The sequence below is a fragment of the Gastrolobium bilobum genome, unplaced genomic scaffold (genome assembly GCF_033153095.1).
Source record: "Gastrolobium bilobum isolate Gb01-03AN ecotype WA unplaced genomic scaffold, APGP_CSIRO_Gbil_v1 utg5726, whole genome shotgun sequence".
Lineage (NCBI taxonomy): Eukaryota > Viridiplantae > Streptophyta > Magnoliopsida > Fabales > Fabaceae > Gastrolobium > Gastrolobium bilobum.
In genome coordinates, this window is record NW_026896804.1 from 787,778 (window position 1) to 812,806 (window position 25,029).

General features: G+C 34.9%; 2 protein-coding genes across 2 annotated transcripts; both read left to right on the top strand.

Moving 5' to 3' along the window:
* The first annotated feature begins 5,592 nt into the window (after positions 1-5,592).
* LOC133302151 (uncharacterized) lies at positions 5,593-10,993 on the top strand. Its single transcript, XM_061501901.1, has 4 exons — positions 5,593-6,008; positions 7,021-7,257; positions 7,353-7,570; positions 10,504-10,993. The coding sequence occupies exons 1-4, from the start codon at positions 5,751-5,753 to the stop codon at positions 10,682-10,684; spliced, it is 894 nt and encodes a 297-aa protein (XP_061357885.1). The 5' UTR covers positions 5,593-5,750; the 3' UTR covers positions 10,685-10,993.
* Positions 10,994-20,540: 9,547 nt separating this feature from the next.
* Positions 20,541-23,502, top strand: LOC133302150 (probable LRR receptor-like serine/threonine-protein kinase At1g12460). Its single transcript, XM_061501900.1, has 2 exons — positions 20,541-21,793; positions 21,883-23,502. Exons 1-2 carry the CDS (start codon positions 20,622-20,624, stop codon positions 23,375-23,377), a joined length of 2,667 nt encoding a protein of 888 aa, XP_061357884.1. The 5' UTR covers positions 20,541-20,621; the 3' UTR covers positions 23,378-23,502.
* Positions 23,503-25,029: the final 1,527 nt, after the last annotated feature.

Consider the following 25,029-nt stretch of genomic DNA (forward strand, 5'->3'; position numbering starts at 1 on the left):
CTCTATTCTTATTTTTTATTTTTTTAAAAAGAGAGAATAGAAGTGAACTCCAAATAAAAAATTGCTAGATCAAAAGCAACGAAATTCTTGATCCAATAGTCATTGACTCATAGTAATTGCACATATCTAGAAAGTAAAGAACCAACCACCAAACATGTCTTTAGCTCGAATCCCTGATAATCTAATAAAATTTGGTACGGCAAGCTTTGTCCCAATATGACGGATGGAATCGGACTAATTGAATAATTATCAAAATACTACGAAAATTCTTATTTTAAAATTACTACAATATTATAAGGAATCAATCATCAAATTATTTAGAACGGCGTGTGAGAGGAGCTAACGGTAAAAGACATAAAAAAATTATATAAGAGATTATCCTTATCAATTCTCGCTAACCAAATCTATATAATAATAAAAAGTCAATCAGATTAAAACAAATTATTTTTATTATTATTGACGAAGACAGAAGAGAAGAAGCAGTGGAGGGAGGCCCACATAGCTGAAACAGTGTTATATACACGGATCGATCGGTTGACCCCGAATCTTCAATCGGTTTATGTTAGATATTAGATCAGATATGCATTTGCCTTATATAACATTGATAAACTGATCCTTAATCGATTCAACCGGCATTATATCAGCATCAATTTTTTAAAATGCTTAAAAAACATCACTAATAAGATTCAAACTTAGACCATGTGCATTATCATTTATAGCATTTACCATTAAATCAACTCTAATTAATTATATATTTATTAATTTATTATATAATTAGTTCATGTGGTTGAATAATGACCCACTATCCCAACCAAGTTAATAATCAGTCCGAGTTAGATAACACCGGCTAAAACCATGTTGCTCAATTGCAATTTGCAAAAGATATTTTTGTTGGGTCCCTTTTTTCTCATGTTACTGGAAAAAAAAAGTTATTTTATGTCACCGATTATAACTATGTATTTCGGAGGTATATAGTTATACTATTAAAAAAAGAATTTCTCTCTCCACGTCATTCGACAATTTGTGAAGAAAGAGAAAAAAAATAACTTTATTGTTATAACTATTTTCGGAGGTCCATAGTTATAATGGGGGCTATTTGACCCATTTGCCCTTTAATTAATTATAAATTACCACTTCGCCCCCGCTTCAAAACATATCACTCATCTGTCCCTGTTTGATCGTTGATCCAATTATGTACTCGAGTATATGAAACTATACCTGCGTGGATTGCATAAAAAATAAGTACCCGGTTATAGTACATGAATACCCGAGTAGTGTTCATATTCTAAGAACTTGGTGTGAATTATGTACCCGAGTATCACCATGCATACTCAAGTATCTGTAGCGAATTGGTTTTTTAAAAACCCTTTCCTCTCTCATTTTCCCCCCTAACCAATACTCGGGCAGAGCTTGTGAAACCAGAAACCCTAGCCCCTCTTCCTTTCAATTTCGTCCAGTTTTCCTTCAAAGTGCACCGGTTATTTCACTCATTTCAGTGTCATGAACAAAAACCCTTTCCTTTTGGGTCGTTTCATCCACGATTTTAGGTGTTTTGAAGGTGTTACCCGCGCAATTTTGGAGCACGATTTGGGACTAGACATTTCTCATATTGCAACTATGATTTCTATGAGTTCTTCTCTTGCTTGATGTGTCCTTATCATTTATAGGTTTTTCCTTTCAGTTTTGCCCTTTTCTTTGTTGATTTTTGAAAATAAAATTCTGATATATACCAAAATTATTCCGAAAATTGATCATTTCATTTATAGGTTTTTCCTTTCTGTTTTCATTTAAAGAATTCTGGTTTATTCCGAAAATTAATTATAATCAACTTCTAAATTATCTAATATAGCAAAAGTGTAAGAAATTAGTCATTATCTTCAAGTTTTCCAATTTACAAGACTTCAATTGTTTTGTTTCACATGGACTTCTGAAAAATAATTTTATCCTTTGTGTTTTTTCAAGTTGAAATTCTGAAAAATGATTGACAGAAATGTTTCGAAGAAAACAGCACCGACGGAGAGGAGGACAAAGCGCCACCAAGATGAGTCCTCAACCTCTCAGCCTGAGCCAACTTTTGAGGAGGCTCCTAAGATGTCGTTTGGGTATTTATTTGAGGATGATGTGGCATCACACAATCGGTTTGTGAAGTCTTTCATGAGCCGCGTCATATGTGAGCCATAATCACTACATTCAGCGTTCTTCAAGATGGAGAGGTTCGAGATTGTGACACTGTTGGGATAGACACGTCTCCTGGACCTTGCTGAGATGGAGTGCCCCTATTCGTAGGTTATAGTGAGGGCGTTCTACCGGAACCTCCACTACTTACGGGACAAGCTAACTTCCCGCGTTTGTAGTATTGATATTGTCATGAATGCCCCTATATGGACGGTGAGCTCCTAGGCTATAACTTTGATGCTAATGCAGACGCAGTCCAATACGACAGAGAGTCTCATTATGTTTTTCAGGATTATGATCAGGAGACGATTATTCAGGAGACCCTGAGGGCTGATGCAAAGCCCAGCCAGTTTGTTCAGTATCCTGTAGGCAACCTATCTATGCCTGCCTGTATACTACATTATGTCTACACACACATTATTTTCCAACACCCGCATAATCACTCCAAGGTGTTGGAGGGTGATTTTGAGGGCCATCCGTCACCAGATTAGGGTGAAATAGAAGCATTATATATGCATCTTGATGTATAAGGCTGCAAAGTCAAGAAAGACCCCCTTCCCTATATATACCTAGTGCAAAAGATATTGCATAATTTTGGTGTGCATATGCATACAGAGACACTGAGGACACATACAGGTTGGAATGCCAAGTTTGGGGAGCATCTATTCAAACCGTGTGGGATTAAGCAATTACGTAATGTTACGTGGGTGTATAAGGATGCACCTATGCCACCTGAAGTCCCCCTCCACCATGATGCTGAGATGGAGGTATGCACTTGCAGGTGATGATGATGATGTATTATATTTAATTTGTACATTTAATCTGTTAAAATGTTAATATTTAATATTCTTGTTGCACTTGCAGGCGATCACATTGATGTTCCTGCTCATGAGGAAGATGAGCCAGCTGCTGGTGGACGTGCACATCTACCCCGCCGCCAGATCCTCCAGCTCCTGAGGGTGGATGGACGGTTGATCATGTCATGTCATCCATGCTCAGGTTGACATGGAGCATCGAGACATTGGAGCATCGATACATTGGAGCATGACTTGGGGGGATTTAGACAAGACCAGGGCAAGTGGTGGACTTGGATGGAGTCTATAGTGGGACGTTTGGAGTCCAGAGTAGGACTCGAGTTAGGGCATAGACAGGGTATAAAGGAGCCTGCTGCTGCTGTTTAGCCTGCTTCTAAGGAGGAGGGGATAACGATGATGAGGCGATGCAATCAAAATGGTTCATTTGTATTTTCCATACATATGAGTACCATCAATTTGAAGCATCAACTTAAGAATTTAAAGGTCTCAATGTACTGGTGAAATGTAAAAAAAACTCTATAAAAGACAACCTTATCACTGACAAGCCGATGATGGATAAAGTGTTGATCGGTATCAAGATGGAATGTAGAACCCACTATATATTGTGTCATGTAGGTCAGCCAATTGGGCAAGAATGCATATGATTTGTCCTAGTCACCAAATAACTTGACAATTTCTTTCATTTTTACCTTCCAAGCCTTCTTGTAGGATATATTGTATCCATACAGTTGATGTATCCTCTCTTGAATCAGGCCTGCTTCACAACTGGATCTTCCTTTAACATACCTATCAAAATAAAGCAATAAATATTTTTCACTAAATTAATAACATAAACAAACGATATTTAAATGCACGTTATACAAAACATACCCATAATGGATGAACATATAACTTCTGAATCAAGCTATCTATAATCCCGGGAAAGAGCCTGGCTCAGGCAGGTGTGATCCTTACCCTACTTGCGAACCACCTATTTGGTTCCTTTCTTAGACATGATTGCCCTAACATATCAGGAACAACTGTCGCTATGGTTTTTGCACTTCATCACAAATCTATGCTCATCGCTTTTTTCAACTATAGTTGTACGATGCTCCTTTATACAAAATAATTTCATGGAATGTTGCATTTCGTATTTGGAACCGTACTCCTGTTGCTAAAATAAAGGATCTCCTAATTTTCAGCCACCGTGCAAGTATTCCTCACCATACAACAACTCATTCTCATCATCAGGGTATGCCCAATTAATGAAAGAATAATGCTGACTTTCATTCCAAAATGGCTCAATCTCTTGCTCTACATTTAAAACATATTTTTTTTGTCAAAAACAATAACAACACAAATATAAAATGTTCAATAAAAATTGTAATTTAATAACTTACCACTACTAACTGGGTCAACATGAAATGGGGACATAGCCGGAGAACTCATGCTTATCGTATTCGTGTCAGTGTCAAAACCACCCTCCACGTCAGTATCAACGAATCACCTTGTGGAATAACACTCTCAGGTTCTCCCTTCTCACCGCTGTCCATATCCTCCTCCTCCTCATCCTCATCTCCCTCCCACAATGTTATCTGACTTAACCCTTGTGCATGTGCAGATAAACTGACAATTGTGTCTTCTTGAACAATATATTGTGAAGCTTGCTTGTATGTATGGGTAAAGATGAACACTACCCATAATTAACTTCAACATATATCTCAATAATGTTTTGTACTTTCTGGTCATCACATGCATTTGTGACAAACTCCACATCTTTATTATTATTTGTATCGATACCATATTGTATTCTTATCAACTAGAGTCTCTAACTTGGCTATATCAAGTGATGAATACATTGACTGCCTTATAGCCCTAATTTTTGGTGAATTCTCTCCTTCAGTTCATTGTATGTTGTGCCCCGTTTGATTTTAATCGTTTTCGTTTTTCCTTCAAATCGGACACCATTGGGACCTTAAATTTGCCTCCTATTATGGTAGATAATTGCAGGATAACTGTTTGAACTTGAACTCATCTTTCAACACAAAATTTGGTCTAGGGTTTGGCTTGGATTCAGATTTTTTTAAAAAAATTTGAATTTGTTAGTGTAATGAAAATGCTTTCACAAGATACAAGTTTTGGAGACCATCTGATGGAATACAAACTTAATGACCTGGAATACATATGAGAAACAAGGAAAATTTTGGGGTAGAAAACGGGTGATGACAAATGAGGCTGAAACCCACTCATTTGAAGGTTTTTGCTCGATATATACATGAGTATCTGGTGTGGATACTCGGGTAAGAGGGTACATGCTCTGATAAATAATTCAACTAATGATGAACACCTTCAAGCAAGACAATATACTCCAGTATATTGTTCTATACTCAAGTATAGTTTTTGCCAAATAGAGATATATTGATGTTATATTTAATGAAAATGTCAAATATTTTAAATAATTTATAAACGGGGATGAAGTGATAATTTTTAAGTAATTAAAGGATAAATATGTCAAATGCCCTTATAACGGGTGATATACGATTATTATTATTATTATTTTTTTTCGAGCAACATAGTATGATTTCCCTTTAATTTTTTATCCTTGGGTCATTTCCTCGTGGGGACGAGAGGTTGTGGATTCTGTTCTCCATTAGCAAAACCGTTATTTGGGGGTCCCGAATAGCCATGAAGTCATGAACCATTCGTGAGAGTGTTACTCTTTGTATTCACTTTTTCTAGCTGTGGTGGTGAAGCCACCGTAAAATCCATTTGGGGCTTTCAATGACGTATATCGTGGAGGATGACATTGACGACGGTTGTCGCACAAGGGAGGTGGATGGTGGTGACTACTTCAAATTGAGATGGAGCCTCCAAGATTCTCAACCTCAACAGGAGGCAGAGGCCACGGACACGGAACCTTCTCCGTCGGCGAGAGGAGCGGATTTGTGGTATTGGGTTAAATTGGTGGTGTCTTTCCTTTGCCTGGGGCTCTTGGCTCTTGTTGTTTTCAAATGGGTCGGACCCTTTTTCATAGAAAAGGTTTTTTCTTCTTCCTTTCTGCCACATTCATTGCACTACCCTTATTGTGTTTTTCCCTCTCAAATTTTTCGCTTTTGACATTTGCATTTGTATATGCGGTAACGGTTTAGTAAATTGCGAATAGCAGCAACCATGGGTTTGGTATCGTAGAGCAGAGGACACAAAGGACAATGAAACAGAATTGAGGGGTTTGATAATGATTTTAATGTTTTGAACACACAGCGTGACACGAAAACCATGATTCTTGGAAAGATTTGTTTCTACGGATATTCACCGTCGTGATCATGAATGCAAGTATCTGCTATTTCATTGTATAGCTTTTCTGGTTTTGCTATGCCTGTGGTTTTAATTATAAGAGGGAAAAAGTTCACATCATGGCTTGGTTTTACTTTGTATTGTATGCAGTATTTGGTTACTTTTGGGCAGGGAGAACCTTGGCAATTTAGATAGCTCAAATCCATTTTGTTGCAATGGAAATAATAGTTGAGACTTTATATCTAGGATTAGCCATGTACTGTCCATGATTGTTTTCTGCCTTAAGATGGAAACGTGCGCTCTTGATGATGCAGATTGGTGTATTTTACATTCTTTTGGTTGCATCTATCATGAAAGATACACGGTGTATTTAACTTTTAAAGTATAGGTTAAGTGACTCTTTGGGAGGTCTTTTTTTTGCTTCTCTCCTTATAAGCAGAAGTTAGGCCAAACAAATTTTTACAAAAGCTAGTTTTTTTTATAACCAAAAAAAGAGAGCCAAAAGTCAATAGCTCCTAGGATGAGTTTTTTTTTTTTTTTTTAAGTTGTATCAGCTTTTAAGCTAAAATTTTTATATAATCATCAAACAACTTTTAGTTTTTTTTTTTTTGGCTTTAGCTTAAGATTAGCTTTTAGCTTAAAAAAGAGAGGTACCAAACAGGCTCTTAATGAAACATTGTCTTTTCAATTTTTGCACCATTTGTAAATTACGATGTTTAATCACCTATCTCATTGATGACATAATTTTTACTTTCAGGTGATTATTCCTATAATAAATTGGGAGAGAAACACATTCAGTACTCCAGTGTTAGCTGTTCTGGTGTTTGCTTCTGTAGCACTATTCCCAACCCTACTTTTGCCATCCTCACCTTCTATGTGGGTTGCTGGGATGACATTTGGTTACGGCTTTGGGTTCTTGCTGATATTTTCTGCAGTAGCTGTGGGAGTATCCCTCCCTTTTTTTATCGGTTCAATCTTCCAACATAAAATTGAAGTATGTGCCTTGTCTTCAGTCTAAGTTGGTTTCTATCTTCTTGTGTTTACCTTACCCGTGCTAATTAGGATCCAACATTTCATCATTCTTTGCAGGGGTGGTTAGAACAGCATCCAAAGAGAGCTTCTGTTCTAAGATCTGCTGGTGGAGGAAATTTGTTTCATCAGTTTCGGGCAGTTGTTTTAATCAGGGTTTCTCCATTCCCGTACATAATCTATAACTATTGTGCTGTGGCGACAAAAGTTAAGTATGGGCCTTACTTGTTCGGATCCTTGGTAGGAATGGTACCAGATATAGTTGCTTCAATCTATACGTAGGATCTCTCTCTCTCTCTCTGATACACACTTATTTTCTATACTAGGAGTTTGCTTATGTTTTGCCTGGCTATTAGCATTCTTTGATGGATTGCTTCTTGAGTATCAAACATTTTCGTGTAGATATAAAAGTTATCATGTACATTTTTACAAAAAAAAAAAAGTTATCATGTACATCAGAAAATATAGAGCCTGACCACTTTTTGCTCGCTTCTGGGTGATTATACCATACTGTGGATTTAGGTTGTGTAATTGGTTCGGCTAGCTATGCCTCCAGCATAAGTATATTTTGCTCAGTATGATTATTTCAAGAAAAGACAATTGTCTACATTATGACTCATTGTTTAGTGGTGATTGCTTAAATTTGGTGTTATGGTTTTAATGCCTGATATAGTTGAGACTCTTTCAGACTCTCCATCTTTCTTTACAATGTTTTCATGGTTCCCTTCGTTGCAATATTGGCTTTGATAATTTATATAGTCATCAATAAATATATCTAGAAATAATTTGGTGGATTGATGAATCTTAATATAATGGTAAAACTGATATAGTCCTTCAAATTTGTTTTAGTCCCATGGTTGTGGGGTAGAAGATTGCTCTCACCTTTGCCTTTTTGGCTTCTTGTTGTCATCATAAAATTTCTTTATCTGTGTTTCCAACCAAACTCAATTATTTGTTTATAGTCTTTGAAGTTTGTTGATTTAACAGAGCAATACTTGTTGATCAACAAGTGCATCATTTATTGTGTAAGCATCTTCGTAACATGTCTTCACTTTTTGTTCCTCCTTGAAGTTGACCATAGGAAATATTATGTTTAGGTGAATAGATACTTTACCCACGAAGTAAATGATTGTTTTTCTTAGAACAGTGGTGTCTTTCTATCCTTATTTAGATCTTCACTTGGGTTTTGAATATGACTTTGTATAGAAGGGAGCAAATGATCTGTTTTCATGCATGACATTTGATGGCTTCAAATAAATCAATATACTAGTATTTGTCGTTTAAGTGGGTAATGTTATAATAATGGTCGGAGTAATACTAAAGTGACTGACTGGTCACATGTAGAACCTCTTGTTCCCATCCAAACACCCCCCCCCCCCCCCCCCCCCCCCCCCCCCCCCCCCCCCCCCCCCCCCCACCCCACCCCCCAACACACACACCCCTTCCAAAAAAATAAAATAAAATAAAAAATAAGGTTATATCTGATTGTTCTTCCTCTTAGATTATTTTTTATCTCTGCACTCTACAGTAGTCTGGATGGCACATTCATGGGAGAGGGCAAACATATTTTAAATAACAATAAATTCAGTTTGTTGTGTTGTGTTGTTATGAATGTTATGGAGTATTGACATCCTTTTTGTCTTCCCTAAGTTCCTTTTGGAAAGGGTGTAAGAAAATAAATCAGTATGTCTTCATAGGTTGTTTGATTCTGTTACATACACCTATTTTGGAAGAAAATAGGGGATTTGAGTTCGACTGAGGGAACTTTACCTCAAGCACACAAACAAGTGCATCTGATGATTTTTATTCAAATACTTTAAGGTTTAAATAGATAATATAAGGCAACCATAAAAGTAACTACCCACTAACACGAGATTGGCTCCACTAATAGTTATGACCTATCCTTTAGCAAAGTTGAAATTCAAAAAAAAAAAAAACTACCCACTACTTAAACAACCCAACAATTCAGAAAATAATAAAATAACAAACCCTTAGCAATCCCTCCCCCTAAAAATTACTCGTCCTCAAGGGTAAGATCAACATCAAGTAATTGAATCATCTTCAATATCCATGTCCACCTCTTCATTGCTGTTGATTGGAAAATGTCCTCTAGCCACGACTCTTTCTTTCCTCTTCTCAAAGAATTTTAGAAGTGAATTTCTTGTTGGATATCTCATGTCTAAACCAAAAATTTGGGGTCTTGGTCAAGGGGCCTTGTTTCATTGAGACACTTTGACCGCATTGAAATTTTTAATAGTAGTGTTAAGGGGGGTTGCTTGTTTGGTGGAGAGAGAAAGAGAGAAATATTTGGGTGTGGAAGCCTCACGTATGAAATGAGAACAATGGAAATAGGAGAGTTTGGTGGTTGGTACTAGAGCATCTAGCCGATTGGAGAGTTTGGTGAACATCTCCTTCAATTGAATGGAGAGTGCCTGAACTGCATCTTTTAGTTTTTCCAACTTTTCTCCATGCCTGGCTTTGATAAAGTTTTTCCATGCTTAGGCTCTGATACCAAGCTGTGAGTTCAACTAAGGGTACCTGTCTCAAGCACACAAACAAGTGCACAAAATATTGTTTTTTATCTTATGATCTTTTTTTTTTGGTAAACTATCTTATGATCTTTATTCAAATACTTCAAGGTTTAAATAGATAATACAAGTCAACCATAAAAGTAACTACCCACTAACACGAGATAGGCTTCACTAATAGTTATGACCTTTCCTTTAGCAAAGTTGAAATTCAAATAACAAAATAAATAAAATAACTACCCATTACTTAAACAACCCAACAATTCAGAAAATAATAAAATAACAAACCCATAACAGATTCTCACCAGCTGGACACTATTTTATTAATGTTTTTGTTTTGAAAACTAATATTTACTTGGCACCAAAAACATCATTCCTGTGTCAATTCTATCTCGGACTTTTACCTTTTTCCTCTTATGTTCCCCCTCAGACTCCCTTGATCTGCAATACTATCTTCATTGTTATTTATTTCTTTGCTTCATTTCATCTATCTTCATCAATAAATATTTTGTTGGCTAATAACAACGGTGGTTGCCCTTAACTTATAGTCCTATCCTTGCATTTTGACATGTATTTTATGTTAGCCAGTTAAAATGTTGGTTTGTTTATAATGTTTACAAAGATAGGAACTAATGACGCAAAATATCCTCTTGAATTCATTGTCTCCTTGTCTTTGGCTGCAGGGGAGTTTTGATACGCACATTGGCTAATGTTTCGCATAAAAAGCACACTCTATCTGCCCCTCAAACCGTCCTCAATGTTGTTGGCTTCTGCATAACTGTAGCTACAACCATCTTTTTCACTGTCTATGCTAAGAGACGGCTCAAGGAGTTACGAAAAGAGGATGAGCTGCTGTTACAATAATCCAGTAGTTTTAGTCTGGATTTCATTGCTGGCTGCACGAGGCAGTTACTGCTATCTCGTATTGGCACATTGATGCACACTGCCCAGTTGGGTGAGGTTTTATTTATTAAGTAACCTCATCTATGTGAGGGTTGAACGTCAAATGTTTAAAGGGTAGGAAGTGGTGATCAAGGAACAAGCTAACACGACTGACATCAGCATTTCTATAACTTTTTCCTTTCTACAGAAACTAGTTTCTTTGTTGCTGCTTCCATCTCATTTGACTTTGTATATGAATGAAATTCCTACTTTTAGAGTGATTGTTTTAAACTCGGCAGGATTAAATGAAATATGTCGTTGTTGTTGACTTGCCAAATGGTCGATTCCATGTTCTAGTCCTCTCTGTTTTATCATTTTTCTTTTCTTTTATTATGAAGGAAAGCACAAGAACCAATAATACAAAATGAAGAGAGAAAAACTTTAATGCACCTGGAGCATTGAACTTAGTGTTCATTTTTATTAAAAAGGGAATTTTTTTAGGATTTAAAGGGAAATATAAAAAAAAAATGAGTAAAATGGAACTTCAACTCCTTTTTTTAGTAAAAGGGAATACATAATTTGATGTTTCCGGTACATTGAAGTTTTTCTCAAATGAGGGAAACCAACAGCGAGTCGTCCATCTCCACCCCACCAAGCCCAACGAGTCCAAATTATTTTAATCATGTTGGCTATTAACCTCTATAGAAGTACCTAAAAACTTAAAAAAGAGTTCAAAACTGGGACCGGGAGGGGAGGGAGTGAGTTATTGTGAGCCATGAGTTTCTCTTCGATGGCTGATATTTGCACTCTACATACATGTATGGTTTACACTTCTGCTGTATACAATATTTAAGTTTGATTGGGTACGACTCACATGGTGTCTGCTGTTCCCTTTGAGTTTGACTAGTTATTAATCTTTCCTGTCTTTTACAGCTACATGCTTGACCAGTAATGATCTGATATCTTCATTGGTTTGTCGTATAGGTATAGCTCTAACATTCACACCTTTTATACCTGAGGAGGAATATTCTTATTACAAAATTTTTTCATTATTAATTTACTATCTATCTAATCAATTACTTTTAGATTAATATTTTCTCTCTTCAATTTTTTTTTAAGATTCTCTTTCTTTGATCCAATGGTGATGTAATTGATAGTAAGTTAGTAGTAAAATTTTTTAGTAATTAGAATATCTTTATTCTTTATGTTCAGGTGTAATGTTCTCCTAGAAGAAAACTTTAGACAAGTAAATACGTTAAAAATTGGACAAAAAAATTGAAAGCTCGACGGGGGTAATGGGTATACATGCTTAATTACGTGGACGTCAAGTAAATTGCGAAGAAACATAACGAATTAATCATTAATTCCAGAATTCGAGATGAGTGTTCTAACAGTCATGATTATATCCATGATCCATCCCTTTGGTCCTGCAGCTTTCATCATTATCTCTCATTACATTTTATTTTTTTAGTGTTTCCTTTCATTTTAGCAAACTAGGACATTGTTATGATTCTTTTCCCATTAATGACAACATATCACTTGTATCGATGTTTGAAGATTTATACAGGACGAGCTTGTCTTTGTGGTTGCAGGAACTATGAATTGAAAAAATATTTCTGTTTTTGTTAAAATAAAATTTTATTTATGTCACATTCACATAAAAAATGAATGAAATTCATTTTGAATATATATATATATATATAGTGTGAAATAATTCTGGCTCATATATATATATAGAGATTTATTTTTCTCATGTTAAATGAGACAATTTATCTCATGCAATACACAAAAAAAGAGATAAGATACATTTTTTTCTTTCTCTCTTTTTTTCTTAGTAGATCTCGCTCACTTTTTTATATGTTGTATGAGATAATTTTGAAAAACATTTTCCATATATATATATATATATATGGTCGCCTGATCGCCTCCCATATAACCTTCGCTGATAAAAAAAAAAAAGAATGTTTACAATACTTGGGAAAGAACGATCATGATTCTGTTAAGCAGTAAATAAATAACCGAGTTATTTAAGTGCGGCGCAGAATTTGATTATTAAAAATGGAAATAGAGGGAAAAAGTAATCACTGGATTCACCTTTGATCCAGTGGGAGAGGAAATTAGCTTGTAAAGTTTTTGAAAGTTTGACTCTAGTTGACAGGAGTTTGATAATAGTGTATTGAAATACACTAAAGGATGGATCAAAATCAAATCCAGGTAACAATTACGTAGATGATAAGAATGGGCTTTGTTCTTCTCCTTTCATGGGAGAAGAATTTTTTTTGCAGCACACACTATTTTTTAATGGATTCCACAATATATTAACTTAAAAAATAAAAATAAAAATATAAAAAAAAAACAACGTGTCTTAAGCAGGAGAATAGCCTTCTGCAGTTGCAGCAGAAGCTATTCTCCCGATAAGAATTTGTAAATACTTTTAATTATTTTTTGCTTTTGGTCTTACTTTAGGTATACAATGAGAGAGCGAAAAAAAGAGGAAATAAACCTTGATAATAAATTTGAACAAGATGTATGTACTGATTCATTATAAATGTTTATTCCCTCTAGGCTCTCTCTTCTTCATGTCTTTTTTTTTTTTTTTAAGTTAATTCAATTCTAATTATTTTTTTAAGGCGAGTTAGCTTTTTCTGTTATTTTCACAAACTTTGAATTTTTGAGTCAGTTATAGGACTAATCTGGAGTACACGACGAGTTAGGGATTAAGATATTTAAATCTCTCTCAGAGGTGGCATGTGGTGATCAAACCGAAGTCATTTTGTTTTCACTTTCTTAGCTTCCATGCTACCAACTGAGCTACCACCATTTGTTTTTTTTTTTATATCCTTTTACCAATGTTATAAAAACCAGATCGACCCGACCGGGTAGATCCGAAAATAGGTGAACCGGTCATATAACTAGTTCGATTTTCATATTGGATCGGCTATATAATAGAACCGATGTGACCCGATCGATTTTTGTAAAAATCAGTGACCCGGCTCGATTCATAAAAAAATTAGTTTGTTCTCATCAATTGATGCTTTTCTTTTTTTACTTTCATATGCAAATGATTTGTTTTTTTTTTTTTAATATTTGCGTGATATGTTGTTTATTGATTTACATTAATCATGTACCTACAATACTAATTATTATCTTGGTTATGTAATATTCATTGAATTTTTATTTGATTTATAGTTAGAGATGTCGTCTACTGAACCTGAAACATCAATATCAAAAGTATTATATGTTTTCTTTATGTACATCAAGTATTATATATTTGATTGGTTTTCTGTTGGACAACAATGTGTAATTTATTGTTTTTTATATTAAAATATTTGAAATTAGTATTTTTTTATAGGTATTTCATTATATTTATAAATTTTTTAATATAAATTATAGATTTATATATACTTATCGAGTGATGCAGTTGAACTAATAACTTACTAATTAAACCAGTGATCCAATAACCTAAAACTTCGATCAATAATGAAGTCTGGTTTAATAACATTTCCTTTTACCATGAAAGCCAAACTGCTTTTACAGGATATGGTATAAAAATTGTGATTCCTAATTCCTGCACTTGATTCCTTGAATACATCTTCTACCCTTGTCTTTTATTAAAAAAAAATTAAAGAATGGCAATGGATACTTCTTTTTCCGTTTTAGCTATAAAAAGAAGGGTTATATTTATCTACTTTTACATAAGATAACTACATTTCCTACACACACACAAGCTAGGTGGGTCCCATTTCTTTTTTTTTTCTCTCTCCTCTTACTTATGGGTCCCACTTACAATCTTGTTTCTACAACATAAGATAAGCATTTTCCTACAACATAAGAAAATTATTTCCCTAAAAAGAAAGGGTTTGTTTTTTCTGTAATTACTGCAGATAAGTTATCTGTAGTAAGCTTAATACGATGTCGTTTTGGGGGATAAATCATGGTATTTTTATAATTTTAATTTATTTCAGGATTATAATAGTCTTTATATTTATAATTTTTTAAGATTTCAATACCAAAATGACGTTGTTTTGATAATAAATGCAGATAACTTATTTGCATTAACTGCAGAAATATTTTTTCCTAAAAGAAATGTGCAGAATAAAAATATATTTGGGATTAATGTTTCTCATATAGAAGATAAAATTATCTTCTACATACATAAAAGTAGGGATGTGCATGAGTCGAACTGAATCAGATTTTTTGAAAAACCGACAGAGTTGGCTTAAATGGTTCGGTTCGGTTGGAAACAGTTCGGTTCTGAACCAGTTCGGGTCGACCCTCTTTTGAAAAGAAAAAAATATTAAAAATAAAGTTATAAAAATCAATTTGGTTCGGTTTGAAAACGGTTCGATTCGGTTCAGAAACGGTTTGGTTCGATTCAAAATGGTTCGGTTCTTAAACTGGTTCTAAAACCGATTCGGTTCATGAACTAGTTCTTTAAAAATCGGTTATTTTAATAGGCGATTCGGTTCAATTTTTTAATTATTTTGTCCACCCCTACATAAAAGTGTACGTAGTCCATATGAAGACAAAAAGAGAGAAAAAATATATAAACACCACATATTTAGAAGATAAAGAAATTTGTTCTCCTTAATATTTCTTGGTTGTATTCACCGTTATGCAAATGTAAGAACTCAGTGACGCTTAATGAATATATTACGTCGACTTAAGGCAATGTCTTGAACAATTGTCTATTTCACAGCAACATAAACAAACAGGTATAGATTCGATTTCAATGCCATTACAAATGGAAAGGGTATATATGACTAGGACTCCATAAAAGAAGGGGAACTGTTGAAGTGTTCATGTCAGTGGGTCCTCTTATTTGTTTTCTTTTTTAAGGGACGATAGTTAAGATTGGTTGTACTCTTTAGTGGGAGGGAGGGTCTACCTGGAAGCTGATCCATGAGATAGTAGAGCCATAGAGGCACCAACCAAGGATTTAAATGAACTGTTTAACATGCACGGAATGGATTAGCAGTTTAAGTAATTTTATTATTGAAATAAGATCAGAGGCTGGGCTGCCTATGCAAAAACAAAAGAGAGAGAAGAATTGGAGTGTAAGGACCACTAATGAAATATGCCAGACATGATTTTTGTTATCATTAGATAGAAAAAGCATTAAATATATGCCTTTCCAAACACGGCAGTCAAAACGTGCCAACGTGGCAAACGAGAAACCTTTTCGAGATGTTTATGTATTTATTTATGAGATTTATTATTCTTATGTCACATAAGGTAGAATTTATCTCCTACACACACAAATTCAATTTGGGTTCCACTTTATTCTTTTTCTCTCTCCTCCTGAAAGTGGACCCTACCTGCACATATGAGTCTGTAGGAGATAATATTTATCTCCTACTACATGAGAAAACTATTACCCTTTATTTATTTATAAGAATATATTATTTTATTTATATTTGTTTTTCTTTAAAATTTTGATCTCACGATGTGGAGATTGATAAACAATATAGATATGAAAAAAATAAATAGAATAACATGTATGCTTGAGTGTTGTGTGTCAAAATTGTTCATTTTAACCGTATTGAGTAAGAATGAAAAAAGATTCCTCTTAAAAAAAATAAAAAGAAAAAGGAAAATTCCAGAACTTAAGTGAATGAGTCTGGCCCCTCTTCATTAGTCAAATGCAAAAGGACAGATTTGAACAAAAGGAAGTAACGGTAAAGAGAAGGACTTTTCAGAAAACTGAAAAACCAAAAAAGAAAAATAAAATAACTTTTTTTTTTAAATCGATGGCCAAAAATCACCTAACACCACAAAGTGAATGCCGCGTGGCAAATATCTGTCACCTATGCATTATGGGCTCCGCCTTTCACCGTCTCATTGTGGAATAAATCTTTGGTACTACTGTATCAAGATTCAGTACATTTCATCAATGAGAGCAATACACATCAGAAGAGAGAGAAAAAATTTGACAGAAAATAAAATAAAATTAACTGACATGTAATATTTTTGTTGATGGGATGTACTGAATCTTTGATACAGCAGTAGTAGCAAAAATTTATTCCTCATTGTGGGGGAAGTCTGACAAATGTATCACATATTGTCAATTTTTTTATCAACATGTAACACGAATAGTAATATTTGTCAAAATGTCACGTATTCAAATTTATCATAGCAAAAAATGAACTTAATTTGTTGATGTGACATATATTTGGTGATTATTTAATTTGTTATTGGGTGTAGCAAACTAAGTGAGAATTAATATCTTTCTTCTCTTGACAAAAGCAGAATATGTGCAGTGTCCCTAAAGTTCGCTAAGCGAAAATCGAACTAAATAAAATTAGCCGCTCAAATATGTGGTGACACACGCAAATTCCCTACACTAAGAGGCGAACTACATGCCACTTGTAAAAATGTTTACTTCTAATAACCTATAAAAGACCTTAGGTCATGTTGCTTTTGCAAGAGTTGCTGCTGAGGAGAAAGAATGCCCCTATATCTTCAAACACTAAACCCTACTCATCAAAAAGTGCATATACCTCACAAGTTTCCAGCACTTCACACTCTATTTTTATTTTTATTCTCTGTTTTCTTTTGTTATAACACAGTCATCCTCTATGCTTCAAAGGTTGGTGCCAGAATTAAGAATATGGAATAGGAATGTTTGGCAACATTGAGAATAAGAAGAATAATGTTATCAGTAAAATTGCAAACATCCAAAGATGCCGTGAACAAAATGACACTGCATTTTTGAAGTGCACAGAGGAGAATTGCCAAAAGCTTTTGTTGGAGGTGCTTCGAGAAGAAGAGTTGTTCTGGTGGACTGTTTTGGCCCTTCAGATTGAAAACATAGTCATTCTCAATTTTGCCTTGCATCTTTTTATTTTTTCTACCTCTCTCCAAACAAAGAAATTGAAAAGGATGATGCTATTATGTTGTTATATGGCTACAAGGTGATTATGTAGACATGGGAGGCTTTATTATGTTTGAGTGACGAGGCTGTGTAGCTGTGCCTTTCAAATAGAGGTGGCTCAAGAAAAAAGAAAATGGTCATTATTATTGATTTGCCATATGATTGATTGAGATCATTTTCATAAGAAATAATTATATCAAGATAAAAAATGAGATAATTCTTTTCTATACTCCGTGTATATTTGTTTTTAAAAAATAATTACTTATATTAAAAAATTACCAAAATTTACAAAAATAATTATTTTAAAAATTGATTCAAATACATAGTCTACTCAAAATTCAGTTGATGGGAAGGATTTTTGGCTGGGTGTTTAGAAAAGTCCAAACAGTACGGAAAAAATAAAAGTCCAAACAGTACAATAGCATCATACTTGTCAGTTTACTCAGCATCAACTCTGCAAAAGCAATATGTTAGAAGGTCCTTGGATGTTTGGCAGAGGAAAAACTTTTTTTTATCAGGGAATTACAATTACTGGGAATATGGTAGGAAGATAAGTTTTATAGGAAAGTTAGAAAAAAGTTTTTTGATAGACCAAAATATTACTGGGGAAATTGATTTAAGTTTTCTGAGTCTATGTTTGGTTGAATGTAAAATATTGCTGGGAAAATGGGGTGAAATTATGAAAGTAACTCTTAACTAAATAATATTGCAAATATGGTTAGAAGATGGTTATTTTCGTCATCTACATCACGCTTCTTTTTCCATTTTGCCAATAATCTCAAAATACCACCTTCGACGTGGTATTCTTAAACAATGTTTTTCATCACAATTTTAAAAGAAACAAGAAATGATGGGCAAATCAGTTTACTGGGTGAATTTTTTAAAAACTTGTACCAAATATGAACAACTTGAAATACCATTATGAAATGCCTGAGTATCATGAGAAAAAAGCTCCTACCAAACACCTCCTTATAGGTTATTAGAAGCAAATATTTTTATAGGTTGCACATAGTTCACTACTTAGTGTAGCGAACTTGTGTGTGTCAGACATGAGAAAAAAGCTCCTACCAAACACCCCCTTATAAGTTATTAGAAGTAAATATTTTTATAGGTTGCACATAGTTCACTACTTAGTGTAGCGAACTTGTGTGTGTCAGACACATATTTCAACAGCTAATTTTATTTAGTTCGCTATTATCCCTAGCGAAGTTTTGTGACACTGACTCATGTTATGTTTTTGTCAGAGCAGAGGGATATTAACTGTCACCTAGTAGAGAATTGGATAACCACAAAAAACATGTTACATCAGCAAATCGAGTTTGCTTTCTGCTATAGCGAACTCGGGCACGTGTCATTTTGACAAATATTACTGTTCGCGTGACTTATTGATAAAAAATGACAATGTGTAGTACATTGGTCACTGTTCATCATTGTGGTGTGGTTTGTGTTAACTGTTAGAATATTCTAATAAAAAATTTGTTAATAATTTCTAATGACTTAAAAATATCAAATATTGTTAAGACATTGAATTTTTTAAGTGATGTAAAATTAAAAAGATCCGTTAAGAAAATATAATATTACTCTAACTACTAACTTAGCAATACTTCTCTATTTTATTTTTTTCAAACTGCAACATTTGGTCAATTAGAAGCTTTTTCTAAAAATTATCTTTCATGGTCCTTAAGAATTGAAACTAATTAAGGTTAATTAATAAAACCCAACTTATCAAGTGCATTTATACATGTTTTGTTGATGTGACTATTTTTCTTTTGTTAGCTACTGCAGATGATTAAGTAATCAACTGTTAATTACGACTAATTCCAACCAGCGTTAAAGTGTCGCTAATGAAACGGATAGATAGCATAAAGCAAACCTTAGCCAGAAAACGGTACTACAGACAAACAAAAACACTCTTCTTAACTCTTTCTTTTCCTCTCTCCTCCTCTTGTTTCTTCTATTCTTTTCTTTTCTGTATTCCTAACCTATTTACCTTTGTTCTCTTGCATACTAATTGAGAGAGATGACAGTGACTGTGGTGGTTGGGGAAGAATAAATTCCGTGCTAGAGAAACATGGCCTACACTAACACAACCCAGGACGTAGTGATGGTGAGAGAGTAAGTAATAGGTAAAACCTCTTTTGGAAAAAAATTGGGAAATTGAGTTCAACTAATGAACTCTGCTTCAAGCATATATTGTAATAAAAAAAATCAATTCTTCTTTGATTGATTATTTTTTATTTCTCACAATAAAAATTTAAATAAAAAAATAGTTGAAAGTAATAACTACCCATAACAACATCCACTAAATAAAGTAAAACAACCCAACAATATGAATATCCTAAGAAAAATATCCAGTAACTTCAACTCACAGAAACAGATTGGATTTTGCATTGTTAAAGGGTATCATTTCCTCAAAAAGGACTTAGATAGAGAGAGAAGGGGCTCTTTCATATCATGCACGTGGTTCAGCCTTCAGTTGGTGGCGATCTCTGAATTTATGCATCACAACCTATTAAAAGAAGTTTATTTAATTGCCTCTCACTGTCTCACCTGTTTCCTTTCCAGCAAAGGTACAGCCACCATTTCCACCATCTTCATTTTTATTACAATTACTCCCCCCCATTCATTTCCAACAACTTCAAGCTCCGATTTTTATGCTCCCATTTCAGCCCCACAAAAGCCAAATCATTAAAAATTAAAACACACCCACACCCACACCCACACCCACAGAGGCACAGCCACATAGGACATTCTGGAATCTTCGATCTTGATGCTTGACGGAGAACTCGGAAGGAGAAGAAGTAGAGATTGTACTGGTACTTTGTTTTACAGAACTTTACTTGAGTAAATGTTAAACCCATAATTTATTTATTTTTTCTTTCTCTCTCCTTCAAGCCTTGTCCCTTAATGAGAATGCTCTCAGTTTGTGATGACCGTGATGTTTTGTTTCTCATTGGACCGACATTTACAAAAACCTCAAACATTGTTAACTGATTTTAGTTCTGCCAGCGATGATGCCTGAGGGGTGATCACATTGTTTCGAGCATGAGAAGACACAGTCAAATTCATCTCTCTCATGCTCTGTTGTGTGCCATCCTGTGTTTGCTTTGGTCTGTTGTCACGGTCTCACCGGCAACTGAGAAGGAGATTTTACTTCAATTCAAGGGTAACATCACGGATGATCCCCGCAACAGCTTGAGTTCGTGGGTTTCAAGTCGAAACCCTTGCCAAGATTACATCGGTGTTTCTTGTAACTTGGAAGGATTTGTAGAAAGAATCGTCCTTTGGAACACTAGCTTGGGTGGGGTTTTGTCCCCAGCATTGTCGGGGTTGAAGAGGTTGAGGATATTGACATTGTTTGGGAATCGCTTCTCCGGTAATTTCCCAGAAGGATATGCTGATCTTCACTCGTTGTGGAAGATCAATTTGAGCTCCAATGCGTTATCTGGTTCAATCCCTGAGTTCATAGGTGATTTGCCTAGCATTCGCTTTCTAGATTTATCAAAGAATGGCTTCACTGGGGGGATACCTTCAGCATTGTTTAGGTACTGTTACAAAACCAAGTTCGTTTCTCTTTCTCATAACAATCTTGTTGGTCCAATTCCTGACTCGTTGGTGAATTGCTCCAACCTCGAAGGATTTGATTTTTCCTTCAACAATCTGAATGGGGTTGTCCCTTCTCGACTTTGTGATATTCCTAGGTTATCATATGTATCTTTGAGAAGCAATGCCTTATCAGGGAGTGTGCAAGAGCACATTTCGGCATGCCAAAGTCTGACACATTTGGATTTTGGTAGTAATAGATTCACCGATTTGGCCCCATTCAGCATCTTTGGAATGCAAAATCTTACCTATTTCAATATATCGTATAATGGGTTTGAAGGACAAATTCCTGAGAACACTACCTGTAGTGAGAAATTAGAAATCTTTGATGCTTCGGGAAATAATTTGGATGGGGAGATTCCCTCCAGCATAACTAGATGCAAGAGCCTAAAGCTCTTGGCCTTGGAGTTGAATAGGCTGGAAGGGAGTATCCCAGTTGATATTCAGGAATTGCGAGGACTATTGGTTATCAAATTGGGTAATAATTCCATAAGTGGAATGATTCCCAAGGGTTTTGGCAACATTGAGCTACTTGAATTGCTGGATTTGCACAATCTAAACCTCACTGGCGGAATTCCAGTTGATATAAGCAATTGCAAGTTTCTTCTTGAGCTGTGAGTTCTGTAACTTTCTCAAATTGCTGTACATTATTAACTTGAACCCTCTGAATCAAATCTGAGTTCATTCTTTTGTATTGCTGCAGGGATGTTTCTGGTAATAACTTAGAGGGCGAGATTCCTCAGACCCTTTACAAAATGACAAACCTGGAAGCCCTTGATCTACATCATAACCAGCTTAATGGAAGCATCCCACCAAGCCTAGGAAACCTATCAAGGATCCAATACCTAGATCTGTCACATAATTCACTTTCTGGTTCAATCCCTCCTTCCCTTGGAAATTTGCAAAAATTGACACATTTTGATCTCTCATTCAACAATCTCTCCGGTGTCATTCCTAATATTGCAACCATACAGCGTTTTGGTGCATCTGCCTTTTCCAATAATCCTTTTCTCTGTGGTGTTCCTTTGGACACCTCTTGCTCAGCAAACGGAACTAGATCACCTTCAGCTCCTGGGAAGACTAAAGTTCTAAGTGTGTCTGCAATTGTTGCAATTGTTGCTGCAGCTGTAATTCTAACTGGGGTTTGTTTGGTGACCATCATGAATATTAGGGCTCGTCGTAGAAAAAAAGATGATGATCAGGTTATGATTGTTGAGAGCACACCTCCTGGATCATCAGAATCAAATGTTATAATTGGAAAGCTGGTACTCTTCAGCAAAAGTTTACCATCAAAATATGAAGATTGGGAGGCAGGTACCAAAGCATTGCTTGACAAAGAGTCTTTGATTGGTGGCGGATCCATCGGCACAGTCTACAAAACTGATTTTGAAGGTGGCATCTCAATTGCAGTGAAGAAGCTTGAGACTTTGGGAAGGATAAAAAACCAGGAGGAATTTGAGGTTGAAATTGGGAGACTAGGCAACCTTCAACACCCTAATTTAGTTGCTTTTCAAGGTTACTATTGGTCCTCTTCAATGCAGTTGATTCTATCAGAGTTTGTACCAAACGGGAATCTCTATGATAATCTACATGGGCTTGGCTATCCTGGAACCAGCACCAGTAGAGGCAATAGGGAATTGTTTTGGTCTAGAAGGTTCCAAATTGCAGTTGGAACAGCAAGAGCCCTTGCCTATCTCCACCATGACTGTCGACCTCCAATTCTTCATCTAAACCTTAAATCCTCTAACATACTTTTAGATGACAATTATGAAGCTAAGTTGTCTGATTATGGGCTAGGAAAGTTACTTCCCATATTGGATAATTACGGTCTGACCAAGTTCCATAATGCAGTTGGATACGTTGCACCAGAGTTGGCTCAAAGCATGAGACAGAGTGAGAAGTGTGATGTTTACAGTTTTGGGGTCATTCTTTTGGAGCTTGTTACAGGGAGGAAGCCTGTAGAAAGTCCAACCACAAATGAGGTGGTGGTTTTGTGTGAATATGTAAGAGGTTTATTGGAGACTGGCTCAGCTTCAAATTGCTTTGACAGAAATTTAATTGGCTTTGCTGAGAATGAATTAATTCAGGTTATGAGATTGGGACTCATTTGTACTTTGGAGGATCCTTTAAGGAGACCAAGCATGGCTGAGGTTGTCCAAGTCCTTAAGTCCATTACAAATGGATTGGAATCACATTAACCAATTAGAGTTTTTCCATGGAACTCAGTATCAAAGTAATTGCTTTATTTGCTAAATTATTCCAGGAAAGGAGGTACCAGATAGAGCATCCATGGAAGAAATTTGTTAAATTACTTAGGCATTCAATACCCAAAAAAAGAGCAAAGGACATAAATTCTTTTGCATTCATTTTTATATTACCATTATTTCTTCTTATAACATTTGCAATTTTGCAATAAAAGGCATTTGTTTATTCTATAGTTTCACGTGTGTTAAAGGGGAAAACAAAAACTGCCTGTTATTCATTTCCAACTTCATATCTATTAAATCCTGCAAAATTCTGCGAATGATCTTTAGGCTACGAGTCTACGATCACTTGGTGCCCGTTTGTGAAGTGTTATTTTTTGTTTCTCGCGCAAGCTTAGTCAAATATATTTTTACAAAAGTTCTTATTATAGAAGAGTTTTTTTGGCAATTCTTCTTGTATGCTGCAACCAATGTTTATTTTTATTTTTAATATATATATTAATTTTTTAGAGTTCTCATATTTATTTTATAATTTAACTTTTATTTTAAATTTGTATTTATCAATTATACTCTTTACCCTAGTAATTCATTATAATAATAAATTATTTTCTCTTATTCAAAACTCTTATAACGGCTTTATATAATCATCAAATAACTTTTAGCTTTATTTTTTAATTTTTTTTTTGGGTATACTAACCGTAATTATCTCTTTAAAGCAATTAGATCTCTCGGATAATTCCACAAGCTTCAATTTTTTGAGCCGATTATTATACTAATCCTGAGTTAGGGTTTATAACTATTTTTTTTTTTTTGAACTTTAAAGTAGCTTTTAATAAAAAAAAAATATGCCAAAGAAACAATTGGTCCAATTATAGTTATACGGTTTTTCATTAGTGTTTCTTTTTTCGAAATATAGTTATACCTTGATTTTTCTTCAACGTGCATCTACCATATTGAGTTTCAACAAAATTCCCTAACTCTATAAGCCATAAGGGGAGTGTCTATTATCAATCTTATTCGTTTATTACAACTAATTTTCTCATTTTTTTAGAATGCTCTTTATTAAGTAGTCATTCTGTTAAATTAAAATTAATTTTTCTTTTAGAAAATGTCAACAGATTTTGAAAAAATTTGTGAAATCTTTGGAAAATATGTAATGAATGCAACACTTTTTCACAGATAATTTATCATCATAAAATAAATAAAATTAAAAAGGAACACATTGGTCGGGGCACCAGACTTTTCTTTCAATTCCGCGTGTTACAAGCCCAGCTGTGAATTGGACCCATGTGCTAAAGAGATCAAGCCCAAGCCCAAGGGAGCGTGACAGAGTAAGAAGAATAGAACCGTTAAGGAGAATTTCGCAATTCAATGGATAGCGAAAGGTAAACGAGGAGGCGCCGAAATTGCAGTTTGCAGTATGATGGACATTGGACATGATGTGAACAGTGAGTCAGTGACAGCACGAAACAAAGCCCAAAGCATCCAATGGAATGCCAGCAGCATCCGAAGGGTAAATCGGTCCAATAGACTGCCAATAAAATTCAAATTTTGGATCGTTAGTCGTTACGCACTAATGCCTGCCTCACACAGGTCCTGGCGCAACAAGACAAACAGAATGAGAAAACCGATGATATTTTATTAAT

Coding starts and splice junctions, on each gene's coding strand:
- LOC133302151 (XM_061501901.1), top strand. CDS start 5,751: ATGACGTATATCGTGGAGGATGACATTGACGACGGTTGTCGCACAAGG. Junction 7,258..7,352: donor TCTTCCAACATAAAATTGAA/GTATGTGCCTTG, acceptor CATTCTTTGCAG/GGGTGGTTAGAACAGCATCC. Junction 7,571..10,503: donor ATAGTTGCTTCAATCTATAC/GTAGGATCTCTC, acceptor CTTTGGCTGCAG/GGGAGTTTTGATACGCACAT.
- LOC133302150 (XM_061501900.1), top strand. CDS start 20,622: ATGAGAAGACACAGTCAAATTCATCTCTCTCATGCTCTGTTGTGTGCC. Junction 21,794..21,882: donor TGCAAGTTTCTTCTTGAGCT/GTGAGTTCTGTA, acceptor GTATTGCTGCAG/GGATGTTTCTGGTAATAACT.